The 24,938-nt window shown below is 56.5% G+C and overlaps 1 protein-coding gene across 7 annotated transcripts in view; it reads left to right on the top strand.

The window, feature by feature from the left end:
• HDAC5 (histone deacetylase 5) overlaps positions 1 to 24,938 on the top strand; it is a 109,810-nt gene that overhangs the window by 23,721 nt on the left and 61,151 nt on the right. For 4 of the 7 annotated variants that reach the window (XM_030541261.1, XM_030541264.1, XM_030541262.1 and 1 more), the window contains exon 3: positions 14,734 to 14,805. The exons of 1 other annotated variant lie outside the window; for it this stretch is intronic. In XM_030541261.1, the coding sequence (XP_030397121.1) occupies positions 14,734 to 14,805 (72 nt within the window). Of the gene's footprint in view, positions 1 to 14,586; positions 14,806 to 24,938 lie in introns of those variants that run through there. 2 more of the 7 variants (XM_030541259.1, XM_030541257.1) reach the window with 2 other exon arrangements.

Raw genomic sequence — 24,938 nt, 5'->3', positions numbered from 1 at the left:
CTCACTGTTCCCATGACTCATCTGGTCAGAGAGTAAGTCACATGGGAATGCTTTATATTTTTTTGACGTTTAATCTTTGGCTATTTAATGCTGAAATCTGCTTAAATAAGCAGCTCATGTGATCGGAGATTAGGCGTGTGTGTTCCTTCTGGAGTGGCTCCTGTTAATAGGAGATTGGCTCTGTCGCTGTTCTTATGGAAGCACCTAGAAATCCTAGCCAAGACTGAGGCCCCATTGTGCTTACGAGCCGTGCGCGTTACCTTCTCCCCCGCCTCCGAGACCGGCACCAAAGACAATTGGAAGTCAGTGGAAAGGCTCCCATTGGCTTTGGTGGAGTTTGGATCAGGCTCTTGTGGAAGATAGTGGCTAGTTTGCTGCTGGCCTGTCAGGATAGGGGACGTAGGTGAGGGATTCAGCTGGTTGAAGAAATCAGGGGGTTGCATTGCTGGCCTGTGCAGGGTGCATTTGGGGTCTGATGGAAAATGAATTGATGTCAGTGGAAAGGGCTCTGTTGAGTTCAGTGGGCTTTGGATAGACCCTCATTTAATGGGAAGGTGCTGCCTGGTGTGTCTCTGCTGAGCAGTGAGTTCTTGCCTTAGTAGCCCTCCCCTGGGAAGTCTAGGGGCAGCTGGGCAGTGGGGTGAAAGCTGGATGTTCAAACTGGTCCCTGGGTATGCTGGGTAAGGGTGGAAGGAAATCCACTTCTCTACTTCTCGTCTTTCTGCTGTGGAGGGAAGTGTGGTCTGAACGTGGCGCCAGAAGCCGAGGACTATTTGGTTCCAAACCCCAGCCCTGCCACGGGCATAATGTGATGTTGGGGCAAATCACTTCCATGCACCCTGCCTCAGTTTACCCCTCTGGACTAACACTTAGTCCTTCCCACTCTATGCGGGAAACCATTGGCGTTTATAGGGTGCTTGGGATAGAGGACGCACTCATGTAAGTGCTGGGTATTATGCAAGGAAGGGAATGGGGATGTCTCGGGAGCAGGGAACATAACTTATTTTTGTGATATGCTTTTTGATAGGGCTTGAATTAAACCCCGTGTGCAGTCAGGAACTATTGTATTGTGCCCATTTTAGAGACAGGTCAGCAAAGTCACAGCTAGATGTAAGTGACATGTTGCAAGTCAGTGGTAGAGCAGGAAATAGACCATACAGCTCCTGAGTCCCGGTGCAGGGCTTTAGCCATAAGACTTTCCTTCCAGTGTGCTTTGAGTGATAAAGCGACGCTCCGCTGGGTTTCCTGTTGGAATCAGGCCTGGCTAGGCTGTGACAGCCCGTCAGCGGAGAGGTGTTGGCATCTTAATCTCAGCAGAAAGGCCAATAGACTTGCAAGCTCCTCTAACTTGGGAGCACCCCCTGGCTCCTTGCTGGCTTTCTGAGGTCTGGGGAGAGGTAGGGATGTTCGCACTGCCTGGGTTACAGCTGCCTGGTGGATTTCAGGTTCCCATCTGGGCATGCCATTCAGTATTAATAATCTCCTTGGACTGGAGTATCTCTTGTTCCCCAGCAGGAGGAGGCACTGCACTGCTTTGAGCTCCTAGGTTCAGTGACCCACGTTGGAGGTGGATTTGTGTTTCGGGAAAAGATGCGAGAGCCACTGGGAAAGTGAATGCCTTGATAGTCTAGAAAACCATTTCAAGTAAACACGGGGACAGCTAGGGATGGGCAGGAACCACCGTGCTAGGCCTGATCATTGACCTTAGGATCAGAACCTAGATTGCAACTGCTTGAGGCCGTCTCCAGAAACTGTCCCAGTGGGTGACTTGAAACAGGCCCAGACTCCGGTTAGCATGGCACTGCAGCACCTAACAAGCTATAATCCTCCCAGCACCCCTCCCAGGCAGGGCGGGCTCGTCTCCCCCCATTCCACATGGGGCCCTCGAGCCCCAAGAGACTAAGGTCTGTCTACACAGCAAGCAACAGTGAGTCTCGGAGACCAGCACATATGCTGTGTGACTTGCACCGGGAACAGGGAACTGAACTTGATCTCCAGAGTCCCAAACAGGCACCTTAACGACTGGAGCAAGGATGTTTGCACTGCAAGCAGAGGTTTGACCTAGATCAAGCCAGCGGAAGTGTGTCTACACTGTGGCGGTCACACTCTGAGCGCGGGGTCGACCTACCCTTCCAGCGTGAATCCTGGTTGCAGTGTGAGGGGGGTGAAGGGACCGGCCAACATCTCTCAAGAGTGGTGGCTCCATTAGGAACCCGACGTGAGAGACCTCCGCAGCTCTTGCTGGTGTCAGTCGTAACTGTGGGTACGAATCAGGCCCTCGGTGTCTCAGACTTTGTCGTCGCTAGCAATAGTGTGCTCCAGGGTGGATAAAGATTGAGGGTTTTTTAAAAATTTAAATCAGATTTTTTGTTTTTGTTTATTTAAATTATATTTTTCTTGTTTAAAATGAAATCTGAATTTAAGACAAAAGATAAGGCCTAAACTCCTTACACACACACACACACACACACACACACACACACACACACACACACACACACACACACACACACACACACACACAATGTGTAACTACATTCCACTTACCATCCTGATGCACTGTGACACCAATCGTAAGCACAAAGTAATTACCTAGTACAAAAAAAATGTCTCACCATGGTGAACCATACAAAACATGTACAATTCATACAAATCTGAAAATGTGAAGCAATGTAATTGCTTAAAAAAATGGGCCTATAGTTACAGGGGACCCGCTTAGCCTGTGAAAAGATGTACCACCACTAGGGCAAAGGCTCTGCTTGTAAATCAGTATGTTTTAATGGTTATGACAACCAGTGAGATGGCATCTTTCTCTAGCAAATAACTGAAGTACAAATGGAAAAGTTGATTAAAATCAAGGCTTAAATTCTCATAGATTATATCCTGGAGCCCCTCTTTCGTGTCCCTCCCCCATTTGGGGTGCTGGGCTTCAGCTGTGGTATGGGGGGGTCTCAGGGCTTTAGCCCTGTGGGGATGGGGTGGGGGGCCAGTGCCAGGGTTCGAGGGTTTAGTTCCAAGGAGGGAGGATGCCGCCAGTGCTCGGAGTTTCGGCCACAGGGTCCTGCGGGCCTCCTGAAATCAACCCATGGTTCCCCCCCAAGGGTTTAAGATATTTATCAGAGCTCCACTCTGGACAGCTCTGGTTGCATTTTAGAGTTGATTAAAATCAGGTATCTACATTGAGGCGTTCCACCAGGTGATTTAAATCACCTTCCTTTAAATCCGCTTCTGCGGGTGTGTTTGTAACTCAGGTGAAGACAAGGCAGTGTGGTGTCATCCCAGTTAGTGGGTCAATTTCAAGGCTAGGGGGAGGGGGCGGGCGGGGGGGAGCCGCGTGTGGAACTCAACCTGCTGACTGTGCAAACCACCCATTGCCTTGTCTTCACTAGCTCTGTGACTGGAGTTAGTTCGCTCGAGTTAGGCGTCCCTGTTTCTTTTGTCGAGCAGCCCGAAACACGTTGGCTTGTTGAACAGAAGCCCCCATTTGCCGGGCCCGGCTTTCTTGGCATGTGGCCTTAGGAGTGGGGAGGGTTCGTGCAGTGGGGCCCGTTGTATGGCCCAGTCAGTATTCTGAGGCTGAGGGAGGGATAGCTCAGTGGTTTGAGCATTGGCCTGCTAAACCCAGGATTGTGAGTTCAGTCCTGAGGGGGCCATTTAGGGAACTGGGGTGAAAAAAACCAAACCTTGAGATTCTGTGATAATCCCTGTCGCTGTTGAGGAGGCAACGGGAAATGGCCGCTGGGTCACATAGTGCCTGTGGTGAATTGGGGCCGGGGGTTAGCTCTGCGGCTGTGTCTGGCTCTGTGCTGTACCGGTCCCATCCAAAATCCACCAGCCAGAGCTGCCCCCAGGGTCTGATTCTCCACTGCCCTGCACACCTCAGTGACACCACCAGGTGAGAATGGGAGGAAGAGGGGCTAGATGTCCCGAGAGCTAAAAAGGCCATGTGGGAGTCACCAAAGGAAGCAGAAAGGGAGCGGAGGGTAAACACAGAGATGGGAGGAATTGGGATTGGGGCAGCTCAAACCGCCAGCTGGTACGAATTCTCTGGGGACCTGAAGAAACAAGGGCAGGAGATATCTTGAGTCTCTGATGCTAACCCCTGGGTGGAGGTGCTTAGATTGGTTTAAAACTGACTGCCAAAGGATTAGCTTGCACTGGCCGGGTGAGATGCTACATCTGTGCATCGCCAAGGTCTTATCCCAGTTGGGTCTGTGTTGGCTTCAGTGGGGTGATGCTGCCCCAGACCTGGAGGAAGACCATGGGGAACAAGGCCTTAGCTACGGAGAGGGGACAAACTCAATGTCATCTACCCCAGGCTTCACAACTTCAGAGTCAGGCTCCACACAAATCACGATTGGCTTCAGAACCAGATTGATATTTTTTTTTTTCCTAAAAATGAAAAAATGTTTAGTTCTTTTTCTCTATCGGCTTCCTGGATTTGGAACCTTCAGGCGTGTTTTATTATCCAGCCTTTTTCCGCAATCACGAGAGCTAGAAACGTATTTATTTTTAAAAGGAAAGCCTTGGTTCTGTGACACTCTTGGGACTCCAGGAGCTGGGGCTTTTAAGGGACAACACCAGAGTGTGTGAGCCTTGGCATCTGTGGACCTGGGAGAGGGCGCGACTTTCGTCTGGTGATGGCCACGTGATGCTGTGAATTATGCCAGGAGGACCGTGCTCTGGTTTGACACCACGGCGGCTCTGCTGGCTTCCTCAGATCAGCACTGGAGCAGCTGAGGTAGGGTTGGTTCCCCCTGGTTGCCCCAGGGCATCCTGTCCGCTCTGTGGGCATCCATCAGAGCAGAAGCTCTTTTGGGCAAGGGGCCATCGTGAGACTTTGGCTACCTGGGGGCTGTGGATGGTCAGGATGGGGGCCCCCATCCCTGGGTGTGTAGTGAAGGAATCTAGAACTCGGCCTGCGGACGGGACTGGAGCAGCTGGCTGGGGGCTGTGTGTGTGTGACAGAGCTTTGCGGGAGAGGAGAGACTGTAGTCTAAGCAGTAGTTACGCTAAGCCAATTAGCTTTGTAATTGGATCTAAAAAGGTGGGAGGGTTGGGGGAAGAAGGATTTTGCTATAGGGTTGTGCATAGAGGCTTGAGGTTCAGATGCACCCTCTAAGCTCGGCTCCAGCACCCAGATCACATTGCAAAATGGCTTTATTTGAATGTTTTTTGTTTTTTTTTTTAAATCCTTCGTCGTGGCTAAGCCCCCATCTGATCAGCCAGCCCGGGACTCTGCCCAGGGCCAGCCAACTCCGAGGTCGGTTGGTCTGTCCCCTCTGTCTGTCTGGTACATTTCCGTGGGTGTTCTGTGCTGGTGGAAGGTGCAGGCCTGGTAAACCCTGGGTGGGTGGAGCCTGTCAAAGCCGAAGGCCTGCCCCCTCAAATGGGGAATTGGTTAGGCGGGGGGGAGGACAAATGATGACACCAGGACACCGGTCACAGGGACAAAAGCCAGGATCCAATGTTGGCCACGGTGCCACGAGCCCCGGACAGCGCCGGATCAGTTCAAGGAGGCAATACGAGTTGCCTACAGGAACTCTGCCCTGATGCAGGAATGGATGAGAGACCAGAAAATAGACCCCCAGTCTGAGGGTGTCCTGTCCTCCCTACCCCTATTCCTTCTGGATGGCCCCATCTTACCCACGACCTTGTGAGACTCCAGACAGGGAAGGTGTGAAGGAAAAGCTGCGGGGAGAGGTGCCCTGGAAGCAGGCAGGCAGGTGCCAGGGTCTCTGTCTCACCCCAAAGGGGCGGGTGTCGGGGGCTGAAAGGTGCCAGCCTGCTCCAGCGAGGGCAGCCGCAGGGCAAACTCTCCCTGCAGGCCTGGATCTGGAGCAAGAGGAGTCGTCTTTGCTCCTGGCCTGTCTACTGCTCGGCCTTGATGCCGGAAGTGTTGTCAAGGTGTGCCACCACCACGGAGCTTTAGGATACGGTGGTGCACCCAAAGCTGGCCAAGGACTTCCCTACCTGAGTGAGCTTGAATCCAGCGAGCGCGGCTAACAATAGCCATGTAAACAGATCGGCATGGGCCAGAGAGCCGGGTACGCACCCTGGGGGCCATACTAACGCGTCTAGCTTGTGCTGAAACTCACGCTGTGTGTGCTGCATCCTGCCAGCTGCATTCACACCCATACCGAGGCACGGGTGGGGACTGATTCGGTCTGGTTTTGCTCGTGGCGCGAAGGCTGAGCCGTTCGGACTGGACTCAGGTGGTTTCTGGAGGACGAGGGTCAGCGTTCAGTCACTGAGCTGTGCTGGGCTGTCCTCCAGCCCGTAAGCTAGAGGGGAGAGGCTGTTAGTTCCCTTCCCATTCCCTTGAGCCTTCCAGCCTTGCCTTTTTCATGGGGCCCCAATTCTGTGCAGCGCCTCTTAGAGGCAAACCAGCAGGACTGTCGCTTTAAGTTATCTCTGCACTACGTGGATTTCTGGGTCAGTCTGAGCAGTCCCGAGGGCGGCCTGTGACCGTGTCACTGCCTAGAATCTCCAGAGGGATGTGCTCAAAGGATGAGTCCCCTTTTTTCCCTGATGTACTGTGACCTGGCCCCACCTCTGGCATGCCCCCGAACTGGGAGCTGCAGGTGACCGGTGGAGCATATGGCTAATTGTTGGCCCTCCATCCTTCTTTGCGGGGAATTCTCTGGCCCCCATAAGCTGCTGGATGTTGTCAGAACATAACACAACTTTAGTTCTTAGAGTTCAGAATGATAACACACAAGAGCCCAATCAGAGGGAGACAAAGCAGGCTGCTCCCTAAAGCAGTGAGGCGCAGCTCCCGCTGCCTTACGCCAGGTTGGCTCTCTGCAAACTGACTCTGCTCACACGGCTGCTTCCCTACAGAGGCCCTAGCCTGCCAGCAGGATCAGGTAACCACTTCCAAATTAAAGTGAGAGCCGATCATTTTAACAGTTTTCAATCCACCCCAGCGTGCAGGAGAATCTGTCCTGGCGTAATTTATGTAGCAAAAGATTTGGCTGAGCCAGCTAGTGATTCTTGAGATCTGTCGGTTCCAAGCCAGCGCCCGCTAACGTGTGTTGTTTTGTTAGCTGTGGGCTTTTTCCAGCTGTTGTCCTCCGTTCTATATTCATCGCTACTGGATTGTCGTCAAACACACCCTGTAATTTATCCAGTGGGAATTCCAGTGACATCTGGGCTGCCAGCGACACAGCCTGGTGGGACCCGCACTTCAAAGCAGGGCCTGGGATGGCGTAGTCTAGGAACATAAAGACTCAGCCCACACCAATAGGAACCGACACCTACGAACCGACACCTTCCCTGAACGTGTCAGAAACAAACACACTTTCCTTCTGGTATGTGCATTAGAGATGTGCATGTCAGAGGTTGCCGAACGCTGCCGTTCATTCGATGTTCTAACTGGTCTCCTCACATATCGCCAAATCAGCAATGACATATAGACTTCAAAGCACTTCACCAAGGTGGGTCAGCGGCATCGTCCCCGCTTTGGGGAAACTGAGGCACAGAGGTGCGGTGAAGTGACTTGCTCGAGGTTGAGCAGCAAGGAAGAGAGCGCGGGAGTCCTGATGCCCAGTCCTCTGCTCTAACCACTAGGCTATTGCGAGCTGTGGGAATAGAATTCAGGGCTCCATAAGGCCACCTTCTTGCTCTACCACTAAACAACACTCCCATCCATGAGCTGGAAATTGAACTCAGGAGTCCTGCCTCCCAACCCCCTTGTTCTAACCACTAGACACCACTCCCCCTGAACTCCATTCCTGAACTCCAGAGCCTTGTGCTAACTGCTAGACCCCACTCCTCTCCCAGAGCTGGGCCTAGAACCCAAGAGTCCCGACTCCCAGTCCCAGTCCCGACTTCCTCCAACCCCTGGACCCCACGAACGCCAGCTTTCCAATCCAAACCCCTCTGAAGTTTGGGACGACTCAAATCGGGCTCCGGATTTGATGGCTTGCACCCGTGGTTGCTTTTCCATAAAACCACAAAAGAGCAAAAAAATAAAATAAACCCCACGGTCCCATATTTCCGCTCCAGACTGAGTGAGCCCCCCAGGTGCTGGGAGTTCCAGGGTATTTTTTAGGGGGGCTGGGTCGATGCAGCAGGGGCTGGTCCCTTTTTCATACAGATGTCCTCTATGGCTTTTGCTGCCTGCCAGGGCCGTTCGGGTTCTTCCCTTCCCCCTTTCAACGCTGCGCTGTATTTTTAGAACACTGTTTTCATAGCTCACAGGCAAATCCCACTTGTCTGGAAAGCTGCCTCTCCCTGTCGCAGATGGGAGCGGCGTGGGGCGAGCTCGCTTGCCCCCCAGCTGCGAGAGCCAGAGCCTTGGGCCATCCCAGTGCCCCACGCCTTACCCACCTGGGCGCTCTGATCTTTGCTAGGGGATTAGCCTGTTGCAGTTCGGTGTGGGTTGTGTTTTTCTGATGTCGTTGTTCATGCAACCCAGTAGCCCATCTTCAATAGCGGTGCCACCTGCTTAGAAGAAAGCTTTGCTGGAGGGAGACCTGCCCTCGGGGAATTTTTCCTCCTGACCTCCTACGCCTCGTCCATGAAGTGGGAGCGTGTGCAGCTCTTTCCCAAGCTCGCCAGGTTATTTCGGTATGGGCGGTGATGACTCTTGCTATTGCTGTCCTCCTGCATACGCCTCTCAAATCCCTTTTGCGATTGTCCTCAGCGGTCGGCTGCAGTGGTGTCCAGTGGCAGTGAGTTCCGCAGGCAAACCGTGCCTTGTGCCAGAGCGCATTTTGGCTGGCGAACGAGCTGGCCGGTGGGTGTTTGGCATGCGGGAGGAATTGGTTAGGATGGGGCGGGGCCAGCCAGGGGGAAAAGATGTGGAGACTCGGAGTGTATGTGGGAAGTAGCATACAGGGCTGTGAGGATGGGTGAAACATCGGGGGGGGCCTCTGATACCCCTCAAGTCGCCAGCTCCAAGGAACTAGTATTTGGAGCCTCCAGTAACAGCTGGTCTCTCTGCAGTGAGTTGGGCGGGTGGGGGGGTGGGGGGGGAATGTTTTAACCCCTTCATGACTCTTCCCGAGTCCTAGCAGGCAGCTTTGAAAATCCCTGGGCCAGGAGGGCACCCGGCTTGTGGGCTCAGCGGGTCAGTTACTGTGGGCCTGATCCTAAGAGGTAGAAGTTGGTGGTAACTGTGGGTTTGCTTGGTGCTTTTCTGCCATAGGGTGGCAAATGATGGGAAGCGATAAGGCCAGCGGGCCGGTCAGAGCCACAGATCACACCTCAGCAGCAGCAGGATTTCAGGCCCATTTCTTTAGGAGTGAGTTGTGTTTCTCCAGCTCGCAAGAGTATCCTCATCCATTGGCTCCTTTGCCCTGCCCCAGGCTCTCCTAGGGGATCCTTCCCTGCATGGCTCGCTCCCAGCTGGGCGGCGTCTTGGCCTTTTATCCAAGGACCAGCTGACCTGCCGGCTATGACTGGATCCCTGGCCTCAGCCCCGTCATCCAGAGGCAGTGCCCCTTAAAAGGTCAGCCCGCCCTGCGCCACATAGCTTCCTCGGCCGCAGCTTGGCGGGCTCATTCTGTGATGCTCTGAACGTGTGGCTACTGCGAGAGCCAAGCTCGTCCCTGCCATGGGTGGACCCTGCCCCTGAGGTCCATTGAATTGCATTGAGCTCCTGGAACGCAGCCTGCCCCAGAGCTGCACGCATCAGTTACGCACAGTCCATTGAACAGAGCAGCCTGCCATGGAGGCTGGTGTTTGGGTCTGCTTTGCATTATCCCCCTGCCCCTGTACCGAGACTCCCCTGCGCTGAGTGTTTAGCCTGGAACCGCTCTGCCCTGCCAATGAACAGTTTAGGAGAGAAACCTACCAAGATCTCCGCTGAGGTGCAAAGCGTGGCTGCGGGGTGGGCATGGCGTCCCCGTCCCCCCAGAGCTGGCAGGTGGACCAATCCCGAGCACCCTGCCTGCTGCTTATGTTGCAACAGTGGAACTTGACGTGAGCCGCGGGGTCAACTGCGCCGAGGGGAGAAAATATCCTGTGGCCTCCCGCCCATTTGCAGCCGCAGGAATAGCTCGTCTGACGTCAACTCCAAAAGTGCACTGCTGCCGGGGGGGGGGAGGCGAACGGCCCATAAATAACCCTGCTATTAAAAGTCGCGGGTTCGGATTAACACGCTGATAAATAAACCAGCGTCCCCTTTGCTGCGCCGGGTCAGAAATTTAAACACCGCTGCAGAACGTGGGGCCTGAGCAAGCCTGGGAGCATGCGGGGTATGGGGCCCTGAAAGGTGATCCCTGGGTCTTTTCCATGGGCACCTTTTGCCACAGGCTGGATCTGCTGTCTAGGCAGTAGTCTGGGGCAGGAAAGATGGGGCTGGGAATGGGAATGATCAGTGGGTATTGAGGGTGATGGGTTGTCTGTATTGATTTAGGCAACCTGGATTTTCGCCCAAGGCTCTGCTAGAAGGGTCCTGGAGCCATGGTACTATTGATTTGTATTACCCTGGGCATCTAGAAGCCCTGGTCGTGGAGTCAGGCCCTCTTGGTGCCAGGCGCTGTACAAATCCGATCTGAGCGACGCTTTTAGGTTGGCTTTGCTGTACTCAGCGCCTTGTGTGAGTATCGCACTGTGTTGACCGCCTGCCAGCGTGGCGTGCAGCATCCCACAGGACGGTTGCATTGGGTAGCGGCACAGCAAGCTTCCCCCGCCAGTATATCTGCTCTCGGTCCTGGAGGGGACCCCAATGGATGGGGAAGAGTGAAGTCTCCCTGTCTCATACAGTCATTGGCCAATGTGGGGCATGGGGTGTCTTTTTGGTTTTCATGATGCTGGTCCGTTAAGAGCCTCACTTAGTTTCGCACACTGCATCTGCCAGCGCGTGGTAACGACTTTCGGTCCCTCTCAACTTCGGCTTGGAGTCGGAGCGGTGACCTAGAGGAGAGAGGCACCAAGTCCCCGTGGCTTCCCCTGAGCCTCAGCCCAGTCTCCTGCGGGCTTCACGGGAAGGTGCTGCGGGATGTGCCACAAGGATCCCAGCGTTTGCCCTGCCGGGAGCCGCGCTAGCCGCTTCATTCATGGTGTGTTTGGCCCGGTGCGGCATCGCAACCCCCTACGGCCAGTCAGGCCCCATGACAGGCCCCAAGGAGGCCAGATTCAGTGCTGGTGTAAACACGTGCCGCCCCACAAGAATCAACGGCGCTGCACCAATTTGCTCCAGCAGAGGGTTGGACCCCATCCGATTCCCAGGAGCCTGTGAGCCAGTAGCTCACCCCTGGAGAAGACATGTTGCTAGAGCCCCCAATGCGTTCCCCCTGGGTGGTGCTTTGCAGGGGCTCCTCAGCCTGGGACTGGGGTGGGGAGGAGCATTTTTTGACTCCTGTGAGTAGTTTTGGCCCTGTGGCTCAGGCATGCTGCAAAACAAGGGCCACAACTTTCCCATCGTGCACCTCTCCGGGTTCTGTAGTCAGGGGTGGCCAGGTGAAGATGCTTCTCAGATCACCCTGGCAGGTTGCTGGCGGGCCCGTTGCCTTGTGAGTGCCACTGTGAGAGCCGCACGCTTGCTTTCCTGGCTTGCTCTTACCGGGGCCCCTAATTCCCACGCAGAGATTTTCCCTTCCTAGCAAAACCTGGGGGGTTATTTCTGGCAGCGCTGATGCGGATTAACGTCCGGGGCAATTAGGGCCTCTTGGAAGGAGCGTTTGCAAGCCTCACTTGGTGGCTTGCGTTACTCACCCCAGCTGGCCTTCCGTGCAAAAACAAAACGAAAGCAAGCGGCCGCGTTGAAGTGGAGTCGGGGGGGGGAGCTGCATTTGGGGCATCCCGTGCAGACTTGGCTCTGTCCCCCTTCATAGCCCTGGCAACAGAGGAAGAACCACCAACTCTCTGTCAGACCCCTGCCTGCCATGACAGCGGGTCAGGAAGGTGCCAGGGAGGGGCCACGGCTTGAGCTCTGCCAGCTGGGGGCTTCTACCTGTTATAAGGGTGTGAGCTGTTCCTGCTTCAGCAATCTGTGGGCTCCAAGAAGTGGGAGGTGGGAGACCTGGCCCAGGCCTCTGGGAGAGGCTGCGCGGTGCAGTGGTGTCCAGGTGTGAGGGGTAAAGTCTCCCGGGCTGTTAGGCAGGCAGGGCCGAGGGGTGCAGGCTGAGCCATGGAGCAGATTGCGGGGTGCTCCCTGTGGCTAAATGGAGGAGGAACTGCCGCTGCTCTGAGCCCCACATGGGGTGGGGGATGCTCTGGAGCCCCAGATCTGCCCCTGCTGAGGGCCAGGCTGGCTCCTAAGCTCCCACGCTCAGCAGCTGCATCCCTTACGGCCCGGGGCATCCCTAGGCTCCCTGCGGCTGGGTCTGCTTGCTGGCAAAGGGCCCGGCCATGGGTTTAATGAACCCGGGAGTGTCTTGGCTCCAGGGTCGACCTGCTGAGCAAGGAGTGAATGCAAAGCCAGCCGCCTTCCCCTACGGGGACCTTCCTTCCTGCAGCAAAGCCCCTGTGTTATCCCCTGCATCCTGGCTGTAGGGAGGGCGCCAGGCTCCTAAGTTTTCAGTAGCAGCCATTGGCTGTGGGTGCCTGCCTGGAGACCCAGCTAGGGCCGGAGGTTCCCGGCCCATTGTCAAGGATTGTTTTTGTTCCATCAGATGATCGCTTAGAACGAACAACCTAGGCCCACCAAACCCCCCTCCCCCAACTCCAGGGCCTGGGTCCTAGCCACTGCCTTGCTCTGCCCTCACTAGCCCCGAAGTGCAGCCATGGGCGGGGGGTGAAACCCCTGGCTTGGGGAGGCTAGGCCCCCCAGACCCACCCCTTCCACGCCCACCTGATCCCAGCCCCCACTGTGACTGCTGACCCCTGCCCAGCACCCCTGGAGCACTAGAGAGCCAGGCAGTGCAGCCCCAGTCCCCCCGGCCCCAGAGTGCTGGGCTATGTCGCCCAGCCCTACCCCTGGCTGGCATGCCCGAGCCTCCCCAGGCCGCGCTACTGGGTCTGACCTCTGGCCAGCTGGCCTCCTCACCCCTGGAGGTGCCCCCGGCCCAGCTGCCAGCCCCAGCAGTGGGTGGGCGGGCAGCCAGAGTGCCCCCAACCTCAGTGCTGGGCAGGTGGACAGGCAGGAGGTGTGGCCGGCGCGCTGGGAGAACGGGCGGCGTGGCACGGCCCCGGGTGTGCACCACAGCCCCCAGGCTGCGTTCCCCAGCCTCTGGCACAAAGGGACGGGCGGGCAGGTTGGGGTCTGGGGGTGGAGCTGGAGCATGGGCCGGGGTATGTTAGGCTGTTTGGGGAGCCTTCCTGTGCCTATGAAACCTACCGCCCAGGAGTGCAGCCGGGTTAGGGTTAGTTAGTCAGTCCCATTTACTATTGTTAGTCCTTCCTCTCTGCCTGTTGGGTCTGTGTTGTTGCCCCTCACCGTAGTATCTGAGCACCTTCCGCATCAAATCAAGAGCCAAGCCCCTGGTGCATTTTGTGGGGTCTCTGGCCCATCTCCCTTTTGGGGCTCAGAACCTGGGGGAGGGTTTAGTTTTTTTGGATTTGTTTAGATTGGATTAATTTCCTCCAGTCTGGGGTTGTGGGGGTCAGGTTTGGGGTTGGGGGTGGTGGTCAGGGTTGAAGGGTGGGGTTGGAGGGCAGAGGGACTGGTCGGGGGGGAGGAAGGTGGGGGTCACAATTGAGTGTTGGGGTCTGGGGGTAGCGAATGCTGTTCTTGGGTCGGAACCCCTGTAGACCTTCCGCTGATCTAGTCAGTTTCAGACTAGGGGCAAAGAATAGAAATTAACTTGTTCTCTCTGCCCCTCTTTTTCCTTGCCTCTCCCCTCTCATGTTTCTCCTCCCCCCCGTCAGATCTGTCTCTCTCCTGGCTCGGTTTGGCAGCGCTCTGAGTCCCCCCACCCCCCCAGCAAAGCTATTCCACTGACCCCCTTGGTAAAGGCTTCATCTGCTAGGCAGCCCCTTCACAGGAACAATCTCAGTTCCCTGAGCACTGGGCTATTAATAGCTGGCTCCTCCCCTCCAGTTCTATTTCAGGTCACCCTGGGCAGTTGCTGTCTCCCTTGGTGGAAAGGATGGGAGAGAAGAAAAATCAGATACAGGGAATTGTCGGTGGCACAATTAGCAGTGGGCTTCGTGGGCAAGCCCAGGCCCTTCTGCTTCGCAGGACATCTTAGCTGGGGCGTGTTTCGGTAACGCCGGGAGCCAGCTTCCGTCTCTGTTCCTGTGCAACGCCTGATCTGTGCCATTCCTCCCGGGCGGGGAGCTGCCTGCCGGAGGGAATCAGACAGCGCCTTGAGATGTGAAACCTTCCTTCTCTAGACTAGCAGCTGGACCCCCTTCCGGAGCAGCGGGCCCTTCCCACGCCCAGCCTCTGCTGTCTGCAGTTGGCATAAACAGTGACCGGATTTTTTTGTTGTTGTTGCAAGATTTGAATCTTTTTTTTTTTTTTTGGCCCAGCAGATGAATCGTTTTGGGGTTGCTGTCAAACGCTGCTTGCTGACTCGGATGCTTTAACTTTTCCTAGGAGACCCCCTGCTTTTGCTCTTCGTGGGGGTGTGTGTGTGTGGGGGGGATGTCTGATGGTTTTCAGCTGAAATTCGGCACAACAGACCCCTCCCTCCTTGGGCGAAGGAAAGCTCCCTTGCCCTGCGCCAGCTTGTAAGGAGAAGGTGGGACAGGGAAGGGAGCCAGCGTGGATTGCCTTGCCGGGCCCTGTGGTAGCTGGTGTCAGAGTTGGTCCTGGTATGCTGCTCATGTCCAGGGCACTGGGGCTGCCCGCGATGTTGCAGACTATTTACGAGAGCGAATCGTGTTTTTCTTCAGATGGGGTATCTGGACACGAGCAGTCGCTGGAGCTCCTTTCACGGACTCCGCTCCATGGCCTCCCTGTGGCAGGTGAGTGCTGCGTGATCGTTAATACAGCCCTGGCAACGCTGTTGATTGCCCCGAGCGTTTAGCATGGAGCGGGAGGCGCCTCTGGCGTTGGTGGGGGCCCGATCCTGCCAAGGGGCCACTCCATCGGTGCAGGGCACTGTGCTTCTCTTAGGATTGGGCCCACAGTGTTGCAGACGTGGAGCCGGGTTTATCAGATTGCCTGGGAGCTGGTTTTCGAGGGCTCAGTGCTGGTGTGCCGGGGCAGGTTTTCCAAAGGGTGCTGTGCCCCACCCGCCCGTTTGGAAATCTGGCCCCGATTCTGGGTGCTGAGCTTTCATGGGAATTCTAGTCCTAGGACACGATCCTGCCATGTGTGCCAAGCCCCGCTCGGCTCCTGGCAATGCAGGAGTTACTCAGGGTTGGGTTTACACCAGGCAGATGGTCAGGGTTTCATAATGCCATGTGGCTTTTCTTTGGATACTTTTAGTCTTCGCTCTGGGGTTAAGGGGCTCAGAAGCGGAATAAAAACCTGGGAATATGGGACAGACTTACCTGCCAGCAGGTGTTTCTGCCAAGCAGCCTTTTCCTTTCCCTGGCAGTAGCCGTCTGTGCATGGGTTGATTTAGATGGCGGCCCCGTGATATTCCAGCTCCTGCCACGTCCCTGAGCCAACCAGCTGCGGTGTCAGCCTGGGGCAAATCCTCAGCTGCTGTAAATCAGGGTAGCTCCATTGAGTCCTTACAACTGAGCCGCTGTCTCTCTCATCGCAACGGGGATTCAGCCCCCGCTGCCCCTCAGAGCATGATCCAAGCCTGGGGTATGGCAAGACGCCCTCCCGCCCCAGTGACTGCAGTGGGCTTTGGATTGGGTCCTCAGGACACAGCTGGCCCTGGATAGGGACCTTGGTGGGTGGTGGCCCGCACCAGTGCCCGCTGTGGTTTTGGCTCTGAGATGGCACAGCTGGCAGCTGCAGAATGGGTCACTAAATGACCTTTGGCCCGGAGAGGTGGCAGCCCGGTTTCCCCTGCGGCGGGAGAAGTGCGATCCGTTGCGGCGTGTCCGTGGAGGGGGCTGGGTCTCTTTAGGTTGAGTTTGTGGGTGGGAGCGACGCGTGACTTTGCGCGGAGGGACGATGCTCCCAGGGCTTGGAGCGTTCAGCGGGGCGTGGCTCCCGTCCCTTCACTCGCTTACCTCGTTGTCCGGCGTTCCCCGTGAAGGGACTCATTTAGCTGCCGGCCACCTCAGGGCGAGGGGCTCTGGCTTTCGAACTCCCCAGCAGCGCCTGAGGAATGAGGATCGCTTGGAACGTCAGTTTCCAGCATGGGCCCCTGGGAGCAGGGAGGGTTGATCTGTCAGTGATCGGAGCAGGGGGGTGGATGCCGGGGCGTTCTGCCCTGATTTACCACCCCTACCTTTGGCTCCCTGAGATTTTTGATCCTCCTCTGAAGGCAGAAGGGAGCTAACTTCTCCCCTCTTCCCGTTTGGCCTGTAGCCCTGTCACGGAGTGTGGGGAGTCCAGTCCTGCACCCCTCTTCCTGGGACCCGCAGTGACTCTTGGCCAGCCAGTAAAACAGAAGGTTTATTGGACAACAGGAACACAGGTTACAGCAGGGCTTGCGGGCACACTCAGGACCCCTCCATCAAGTCCTTCTGGGCTTTCAGGGTGCTTGGATCCTAGCTAGGATACCCTGAATTCCGCCCACACAGCCCCAAGCCCAAACTCAAACTGCTTCCCTCCTGCCCTCCCTTCCTTTGTCCCCCTTCCCGGGCAAAGGCGTTGACCTTTCCCCTCCCTTACCTAGCTTAGGTTACAGGCTCCGGTATCGTCCATCCCCTAAAGTCCTCCCCTGCTCTCCCATTCCCCACACAGACAGCCCCTACTCCATCACAAGCCCATTCAGTGCCCTTTGGCAACTGGCTTCTGCAGCCAGAGCCCCCTGCCGTGCCGGATCTCAAGTGGGCAGTGTCAGTTTCCATTTTAGCCCCGCTGCCTTTGGTTACCTGAGATGTTAATAGCAACGACTGCCTGCCTGCCTGCCTTCCTTCCTTCCTTCCCTGGACTGGGAGATGCCTCCGAACCGCTGGGCTGTCCCCGCCCCTCCTGTAGCTGTTCTCCTCTCAAAATCCCCCCCCCCCTTCTCTGCCCTCCCCTCCTCACGAAGAAGCCATGCCCTTGTGTCAGCCGGGACGTGGAATTTGGAGCTGGCGCTCGTAGGGCAAAGGAAATCGGGGCGAGGTCAGCAGAGGGGCGTGGGAATGGGGGAGAGAAACACAGAAGCCCGTTGCCTTGTGATGGCACAGAGCTATCCGCAACGGGCTAGGGGACGCGCTGGCCCGTCAGTGCCTGGCGTGGCAAATGGATGAGCGAAGGTATGTAGCAAGGGTAAGCAAGCGAGGGGGTGTAGGGCTGGCTGAAGTGCAGGGAGTTATGTCAGCGTTACCTTATCCTGGTGGAGTTCGCAGCTGGCTGGATCCCCTGGCTTTGGGAGGATTTGCTGGTGTGCATGCGTGTGTCAGGGTTCGGGTGCCTGATTACTACAAGTTGTAAAGCGGCCTGGCTGGGACTTGGTTGGACTCCGCTTGATGCTGTGGCTCTGTGGGAAGTGATGGGTTTTGATACAGGACTCGCAGGGTGAGCTTTTTTCACACAATGCACAGTTAACCTGTGGAACTCCTCGCCAGAGGATGTTGTGAAGGCCAAGACTATGACAGGGTTCAGAAAAGAACTAGATACGTTCCTAGAGGATAGGTCCATCAGTGGCTATTATCCAGGATGGGCTATTATCCAGGATGGTGTCCCTAGCCTCTGTTAGCCAGAAGCTGGGAATGGGAGACGGGATGGAACACTTGATGGTTCCCTGTTCTGTTCATTCCCTCTGGGGCACCTGGTATTGGCCACTGTCGGTAGACAGGATACTGGGCTGGATGAACCTTTGGTTTTACCCAGTTTGGCCATTCTCATGTTCCCGTTGCCTTGTGTTGCGCAAGACGCAATGGTCCCATGGCCACGTGTTCAGTTATCACTGGAGTCGCCTGGAGACACTCTCAGGATGGGCTAGGGGTGGGATGTGAGCACAATCCTGGTCCTTTCAAAGTGGGACGGTTCTGGTGTGCAGGCGAACGCAAAGATGTGCCTAGAAATTCATCTTAGGCAAGGTTGTGACTTTGTCACTGAAGTTTTTAGTAAATTTCATGGCAGGGGTGTGGGGGGAACCAGTAAGCCACAGAAAGGTCACCAAATAATGTTGGTTTTTTTGCTCCATCAATATACAGGAGACAGTAGTAGTGGGGGGTGCTGAAAAGTGAGCGAAACTGATCTGCACTCGCCTCACAGTGGTAGCTCCTGCCCCATGAGTCTGGGCCCGGTTCCTTGCTCCGGGTGTTGTGACCTGGCGCACGGGGTCAGGTCTGGCCCATCTGCCTCTCTGTCTATGGAGGGGTGGATGGGCCAAAGCAGAATGGCCCAGCGACCCCATGTGCCAGGTCACAATGCTGCTCAACTTGGGGGCTCTGATCAGATGTGGTTTCGCAACCAGCTCAGGGGTAACGCCAGAGACCTCTGTTTTCTCGAACAACGGAGGTGGTCCCAGCTGGAGCCTACCTAGAGCTTTATTGGATAGAATATTAGTAGCCACCAGTCAAGCACGTTCCCAGGACAACAAAATCGAAGCAAACAGTTTAACTTCTCACCCATTCACATCTGTACAGTAGTATTTGCCCTTTAACTCATGCTGCTCTGTAGAAAGAAGCTGGTCAATATGTTCTGACCCTGCCCATCCACAGGCCTCAAAGGGAGGCAGAGATCCCTACTCCCCCTTTTGCTGAAGGAGGGAGTGTTTTGCCCAGGGAGACACAGCCAGGCAGTAGCAGGGCTGGGGATTAAACCTAGGTCTGTGCTCCCAGTTCCCTGCCCTGCCCTGCCCTGCCCCACTGCTGCCTCCAGAAGCGAGCTTCTTACGCACCGCTGCGCCTCGGCCTTTGTCCAGCCCTGTAACTGTTCAGGCTGCAGTTCCCCAGAGCACAGCAACCTGCGGGCGCTGGATTGTGGTCTGGTCGGCGTGTGTCACCCAGGGGAGGCGCTGAACGGGGGCGCGTTCGGGCTCTGAGCCCTGCTAAGCTGCGAAGTTACAAAGCGTGTGCCGGACGGGTTCCCTCACGCAGCGCTGGCCAGGGGGGCGGCATGGAGACACCCCCGTCTTTCTGCTTGTGTCCAAGGGAAGCCCGCGCGTCGGCCCCTCGGTGGGAATGTTTAAAAGGAGCACGAGTCGTCATTCGCCAGCCGTGAGTTACCCTGTCTGCAAAACCATAGGGCCGGGAATGCAGGGCCACTCCAGCCATCTCACCGGCTTGGCATCTCCGAGGGCGCTCGCCCAGCATTGCCGGCCCATGCCATGCCTGCTAATAAAGGATTTTTTTTTTAGAGGGGGAGGAATGTGGAATGTAAACACATGTTTCAAATAGAAACCTTGTAACCTTCTGGGATAAACAGGCGGTCACGCAGCCGGGGGAAAGGCCAGAGACTCCACACGGGACGTTTCAAGTGATGGTCCGTCCCTCTCCCCTTTCATTGTGGAGGTGAAAGGAAAGATGGCAAAAGAGTTAACCCCGGTTCCCCCTTGAGGTTCGACTGCTGCACACCAAGCCCAAACTCGGGTTTGAGTCCAAGCCCCCGTTCCGTCCACACACGCCTCAGGCTGAGTTGGATCGGCGAGCACTCAGGACCAGGAGCAGCACCAGGGTTTTTGGCGCCCTAGGCGGGGATCCTTCTGTGCTCCCGGTCGTTGGCGGCAATTCTGCGGCGAGGAGGTTCTTCCGTGCTCCTGGTCTTCGGGGCACTTTGGCAGCAGGTCCCGAAGCGAGTGAAGGACCCGCCGCAGAATTGCCACCGATGACCGGGAGCACGGAAGGACCCCCTGCCACTGAATTGCCGCTGAATTGCCTCCGAGGGCAGCAAAATGCCCCCGCCCCCCAAAATCCTGGTGCTCTAGGCGACCACCTAGGTCGCCTAAATGGAAGTGCCGGCCCTGCTCAGGACCTGGGGCCTAGAACCCTGCTAGGGGGTCTTGTCGGAGCCTGGGTCCCAGCCCCGTCCTTTTGCAGGGTGCACGCAGCTTCAGTCACAGACCCAAGGCCGAAGGTCCGTGTGGTGCAGTGTGGGCGTGTTAGCAGGGCTGAGACCCCCAGGCCCAGCAACTGCCAACCCAGGTTAAAATGCAGTGTGGATGCTGTGGCACAGGGTTGGAAATGCCAAGGCCACAAACCCGGGTCCTACAGACCCGGGCCCAGTGTGCAGGGTAGAGATACCCTTTGTGTCTTAAATCGGGGCACCCAAGAACTGAGGCCCCCAAAACTAGAGGCATTTTTGAGATGGCATTTCTACAGCCTTTTGCTCCAAACTGCGTCAGAAATGATCAAAGCTAAAATGCAGCCAGCTCTGGGGTGGAGGGCAGCAGGCCACTTTGCACGCTACACACAAGAGTCGGAAGGGGATTGGATCTGATGGTTCCCACCGAATCTTGGTCCACACTGTTCCTGGCAGAGTCCGGAGCTAGTTTGGGAGGAGCAGACAGCACGCAAGGCAGAGACCTAGGTTTGGGATAGCAGAGCATCTTGCCAGTCAGGGTTAGTGTCTTGGTAGAGGTTGGGAATGGTGAACAATAAGAGGTACTGCAGGCCAGGAACTGGGTCCTGGCATGTAGTACTAAAAACCAGGAGACCTAGGTTCCATTTCTGGCCACTGACTCATTGTGTGGCCTGGGGCAAGTCATTTGGCCTCTCTGTGCCTCAGTTTCCCTATCTCTTGTTTATGTTACAGAAGTGCCTAAAGGCCTGGTTGTGCTCGGTGCTGTACAAACACGCAGTGAAAGGTGGCCTTGGCCGCAGAGAGTTCGTATGCTAAGCAGACAAGACGGCTGCAGGGTGGGAGAAGAGATGACTTGCTGGAAGTCACTCATCAGCTCAGTGGAAGAGCTGGGAACGGAACCTGGGTCTCCTGGCATACGCCGCCCACTAGGCTGTACTCTCTCTCCCCTGCCTGATAGCGGCTAGTGGTACTGAGCTACCCTTCGAAAGTGCTCTGAGCTCTGCCAAGTATTGAAATTTGCAAGCAGGGAATTAACTCATCATGGCAATTTGCAGACAGACAGACAGACATGTGTACAGACTGCAAAGGGTTAATCTATGAGTGGCTAATAGCTTGTATCCTGGGCTAGCCCGCTCTCTCCCAGCATCCGGGGAGGTTGGATGCTAGTGGATGCAAAGGGGTTAAAAAACCAAACCATAACAGGCGGTGCTGAAAGATCCACCATCCAAGCTGATGAAATTCCCATTTCACAGCCGAGGGAGCCAAGGGCTGCATTTCACAGCAGAGACTTTTGTTGCTGTGAAAACCCGGCTGGCTTTTATGCCGCTGAATGTGTGTGGGGCTGTTGCCTTGGGAAAAGCCCTGCACTGGTTTCACAGCCTGTAGGATTGCAGTGGGCACACTGTCCGACCTGCTGTTATCCTCACTGCTTATCAGGGCTGGGGCAGGCCAATCCGAGCCCCTCCGCAGAGCTGTCTGAGTGTGTCCCCTGGATGCAGGACACGTGATTCAGCCCTGCCGTGTATGGGAGAAAAAGTGGGCATGTCAGGGGGAGGGTAACCAGACCAGGGGTCCTCAGACCTGGGTTCCAGTCGCACCTCTGCCACTGACTTGTTGGGTGATCTTGGGCCAGTCACTTTAACCTCTCTGTGCCACTCTGTTTTCAAGCAGGAGCTCTCCCGGGCAGGGCTCTTTCTCACCAAGTGTCTGTGCAGCGCCTAGCACGGAGGGCCCTGGTTTTGACTGGGACCGCGGTGCTCCCGGAATAAAAGTAATGCGACTCCTAGATATGGCCAGCTAGGGGCTGTGACAACTGGGGAATCTGCCCACTGTGCTGTGTGGCTCATGCTGAATCAATAGCTCCTTAGCTCTGCAGGCTCTCCTGAGTGGGGTGATGTTGTGTATCGTTTATTTCAGGCTGGAGCCTGGACGCTTTCACTTGCTGATTCTGACTGTGCTGCCAGTCAGGCTGAAATGGCTCTTCTCCCCCCAGACAGCTGTCAGAGTGAGGGCCCGGCCATCCCGGGGTGCTGGATTGCAGAGCCAGCACAGGCTGGGTACTCGTGACCCCTCCCTGAATGTTATTGGGCTCACGTTCTTCTCGGGGGCGGGGAAGACGGGAGTCTGTGACAGCAGGGGAAGGGGAGAAAATCGCTGGAGGGGAAATGGATCCGAAAACAGGAGAGAGAGAAATGCAGAGATGAGACTGACTGAAGGAGCAGAGATGGGAGAGGGAAAAACCGCCTGTGCGCTGACCTGTTAACAATTAATATTTCGGTGCCACCTCAGGGTCCCGATCAGGGATCGGGGCCGCATTGTACAAGCGTGACATTTGAGATGGTCTTTGCCTGTCTAAGTCAGGCTGTCTCTAGGGCGGCCCGCTTATCCTGGTCTAGTGTGTGTGGGGGAGGTGAGTGAGGTTTGGATTTATAATGGAAACCAGTCATTGCTCCTCCTGCCTTTCCCCAAAACACTCCCAAGGTACCAGTCCTCATTAAGGACCCTCCGCTGGAGTCTGGACTAAGCCAGACAAGTTCAGAGCATCCTGCAGCAGAGATGTTGTGGTGATTTTCACTAGCTCTCGTTGGGGTTTGAACCAAAGCAGCCCCCAGGGCCTCCCCCGAGAGTGTGCCAGGTACTGCAGAGATGTAGTGAGAGACCACTGGCCCCTGGGAGCTTACGGGTGGACACCAGGGAGGGATTATGGGACCTGGAGGCCCAGAGAGGTTAAGGGCTGGGTTTTCAAGGACTCGGCCCCCCACGATTCGGCCCAAATTTTCAGAAATCCTCAGCCCCCAGCGGCAGCCACAGTGACACCTCTGGTCCCAGCAGGCCCTGTTCTCTGGAGAATGAGGCCCCAGCCTTCGTGAAAATCTACCCTCGTGTGACTCTAAAGTCGCCCCATGCCCTGTAGTGAATCTGTGTTCCTGGCCACCTGCAGGGGAGCTGGCCCTGGGGCTCTAGTGAGATTCCTAGTCCTCGCTGGCACCAGCCTTGCTGGTCAGGGCCACCAGGTCTCCTGAGACCCAAGCCCCCTTCCTCGTCTGAGTTTCCACTCTCTTGTGTCTTACAGACATCAGATCCCCCCAGACTCCCCCCTGTTGCTGGCAGGAAGGGCACTCCTGGGGCAGTTGGGGTGGGGTCGACAAAGACTGATCCCCTGAGTGTGATTCCCCTGTCGCTCGCCCTGGCGTGAGTCCAGAGGCCTGGGTGGAGCTCACTCCTGGTGTACGTGGGCCCTCTGTGGCCATCTTTACTGCGCTCCTCGCCAGAGCTCCCTGGGCAGCCGGTGCCAGCGGCAGTCGTGGGCTCGCTCTGGTGGCTGCCGCTCCGCTCCCTGATTTCTCAGTCTGGCTATTCCCGGTGGCGACGTGCTCATGGAGGGCACTGTCGAAGGCATGCCAACGGCTAAGAATACCGGGCCGGGTATTTTTAGAGCTGAGTTTTAAGCTGCTTTTCGCTGCCAGCTTGGCTTTAACACCCTCCAGCAAGCGCTGCTCTAATCCCACTCCTCTGCGGAGCCTGGCAGCTGGGTGTGTTGCGGGAAGGAAGCTGCGCTCGTGCTGTGCCATGGCCCTGCCAGGCAGCCGACTGGGAAGGAGAGGTAGAGCACGCTCACCCGCCTTAGCTGTACGGGTTATTTCTTTAGCCTGGTTTAGGGGCCTGGGAGCACAGATCAGTTAATCATCCCACTCTGCAGGTTGGAGACAAGATCCTGAGCCCATCTGGTCTCTGGATGCCCGTGCCGGGCCGCTAACCTCCATGTCCTCGCCCGGGGTAACCTCTAGCGGCCCCAGGCGAGATCACGGCCTGTGTGCCTGGTACTGTACATATACCTGGCAAAAGACAGCCCCTGCCCTAGGGAATTTGCGATCTAAACATTGGGAGAAGGGACCAGCCGTTGTACAGGGAACTGAGGTGAAGTGACTTGCCCCAGGACATGCAGGGAGTCTGTGGCAGGGATAGGACGCGCCGTCTTCCAAGTTTGCGGCCAGGCTTTTTAACCACAAGGCCAGCCACGCTTTATGCACTACCTCCTGGCCGTCCAGCCATAGCTACATGACTCTTCACCCGAGGGCAGTGTCCATGCAGGGCGGCCCCACTTAGCCAGCCAGTTTACAAACCAGTTTGACTTGGTAAGGTCTTGTGATTTCGATGTAAACGAAGCTCGAGGCATGAGAGTTTCTTAGGCCTCCCGGATGGGCCGGGGAAGGTATCGCCCCAGCCTGAGTAGACATGGCTGCTGCAGGGGACGTGGAGGATGGAGAATCCGGTCCCAGCCAGGGAGGGAACTGGATGGGTCCAGTGTGAGCCGGCGGCTGCCCTCAAGGCCCGTTGTGGTCTGGAGAAAACTTCCTCCGAGCTGGAGACAGGGGCACCTTGCAGGCAAGCGTAAACTCCCCTGTAACGTCGGGGTCAGGCTGCAGTTTTTAAACCCCGCTGGTGGTGCTGCAATCAGCTGTGTCTGCTCAGCCCTGAGTGGAGCCGGGGACCCCTGCTGCCTAGCTCAGGGCCCTGAGGGGGCCGGGGTTCTGGCCAGGGTTTGGTTTGAACCCTTCACTCAGCAGGGGAGACATTTCAGTGGCAGAGTGGCGGGGCTGGGGAGAGCCCGGACGGGCGGAGGCTAAAGTCGCCCCGTGCCCTGCAGTGAATCTGTGCTCCTGGTCACCGGCTGGGGAGCTGGCCCTGGGGCGCTGGTGAGATTCCTAGTCCTTACTGGCCCCAGACTTCCAAGCCGTGAGGGAGGAGAGGGCCCCAGGCTGGACCCTAGGGGTTTGCCACTGACCTTGGGCAAGCTGAGAGATCCACTCTCCTCCGTCACAGGGATGTTGGGAGTCCAGCAGTGGGTGCTTGGAGACCAACATGGCTGGTGCGCTGGGTGACCTCTGGGCGGCTGTTAGGAGCCCAGGCACTGGGTGGCTGCCTCCAACCAGAGGCTCCCCCGGGGCATCCCTCCCCAGCCTGCTCTCACTCCCTGTAATTGGGATGCAGCGTTGATTCTGGGGCTGCGTGGTTCACCTCGGCCAGTGGCCCTGCAGCCTGGGGGCTGCTGGGAACGCTCAGCATGGCA

Source organism: Gopherus evgoodei, chromosome 23 (assembly GCF_007399415.2).
Source record: "Gopherus evgoodei ecotype Sinaloan lineage chromosome 23, rGopEvg1_v1.p, whole genome shotgun sequence".
NCBI classification, from domain to species: Eukaryota; Metazoa; Chordata; order Testudines; family Testudinidae; genus Gopherus; species Gopherus evgoodei.
Note: the sequence above shows the minus strand (reverse complement) of the source record. Positions and strands in the feature narration are given on the sequence as shown.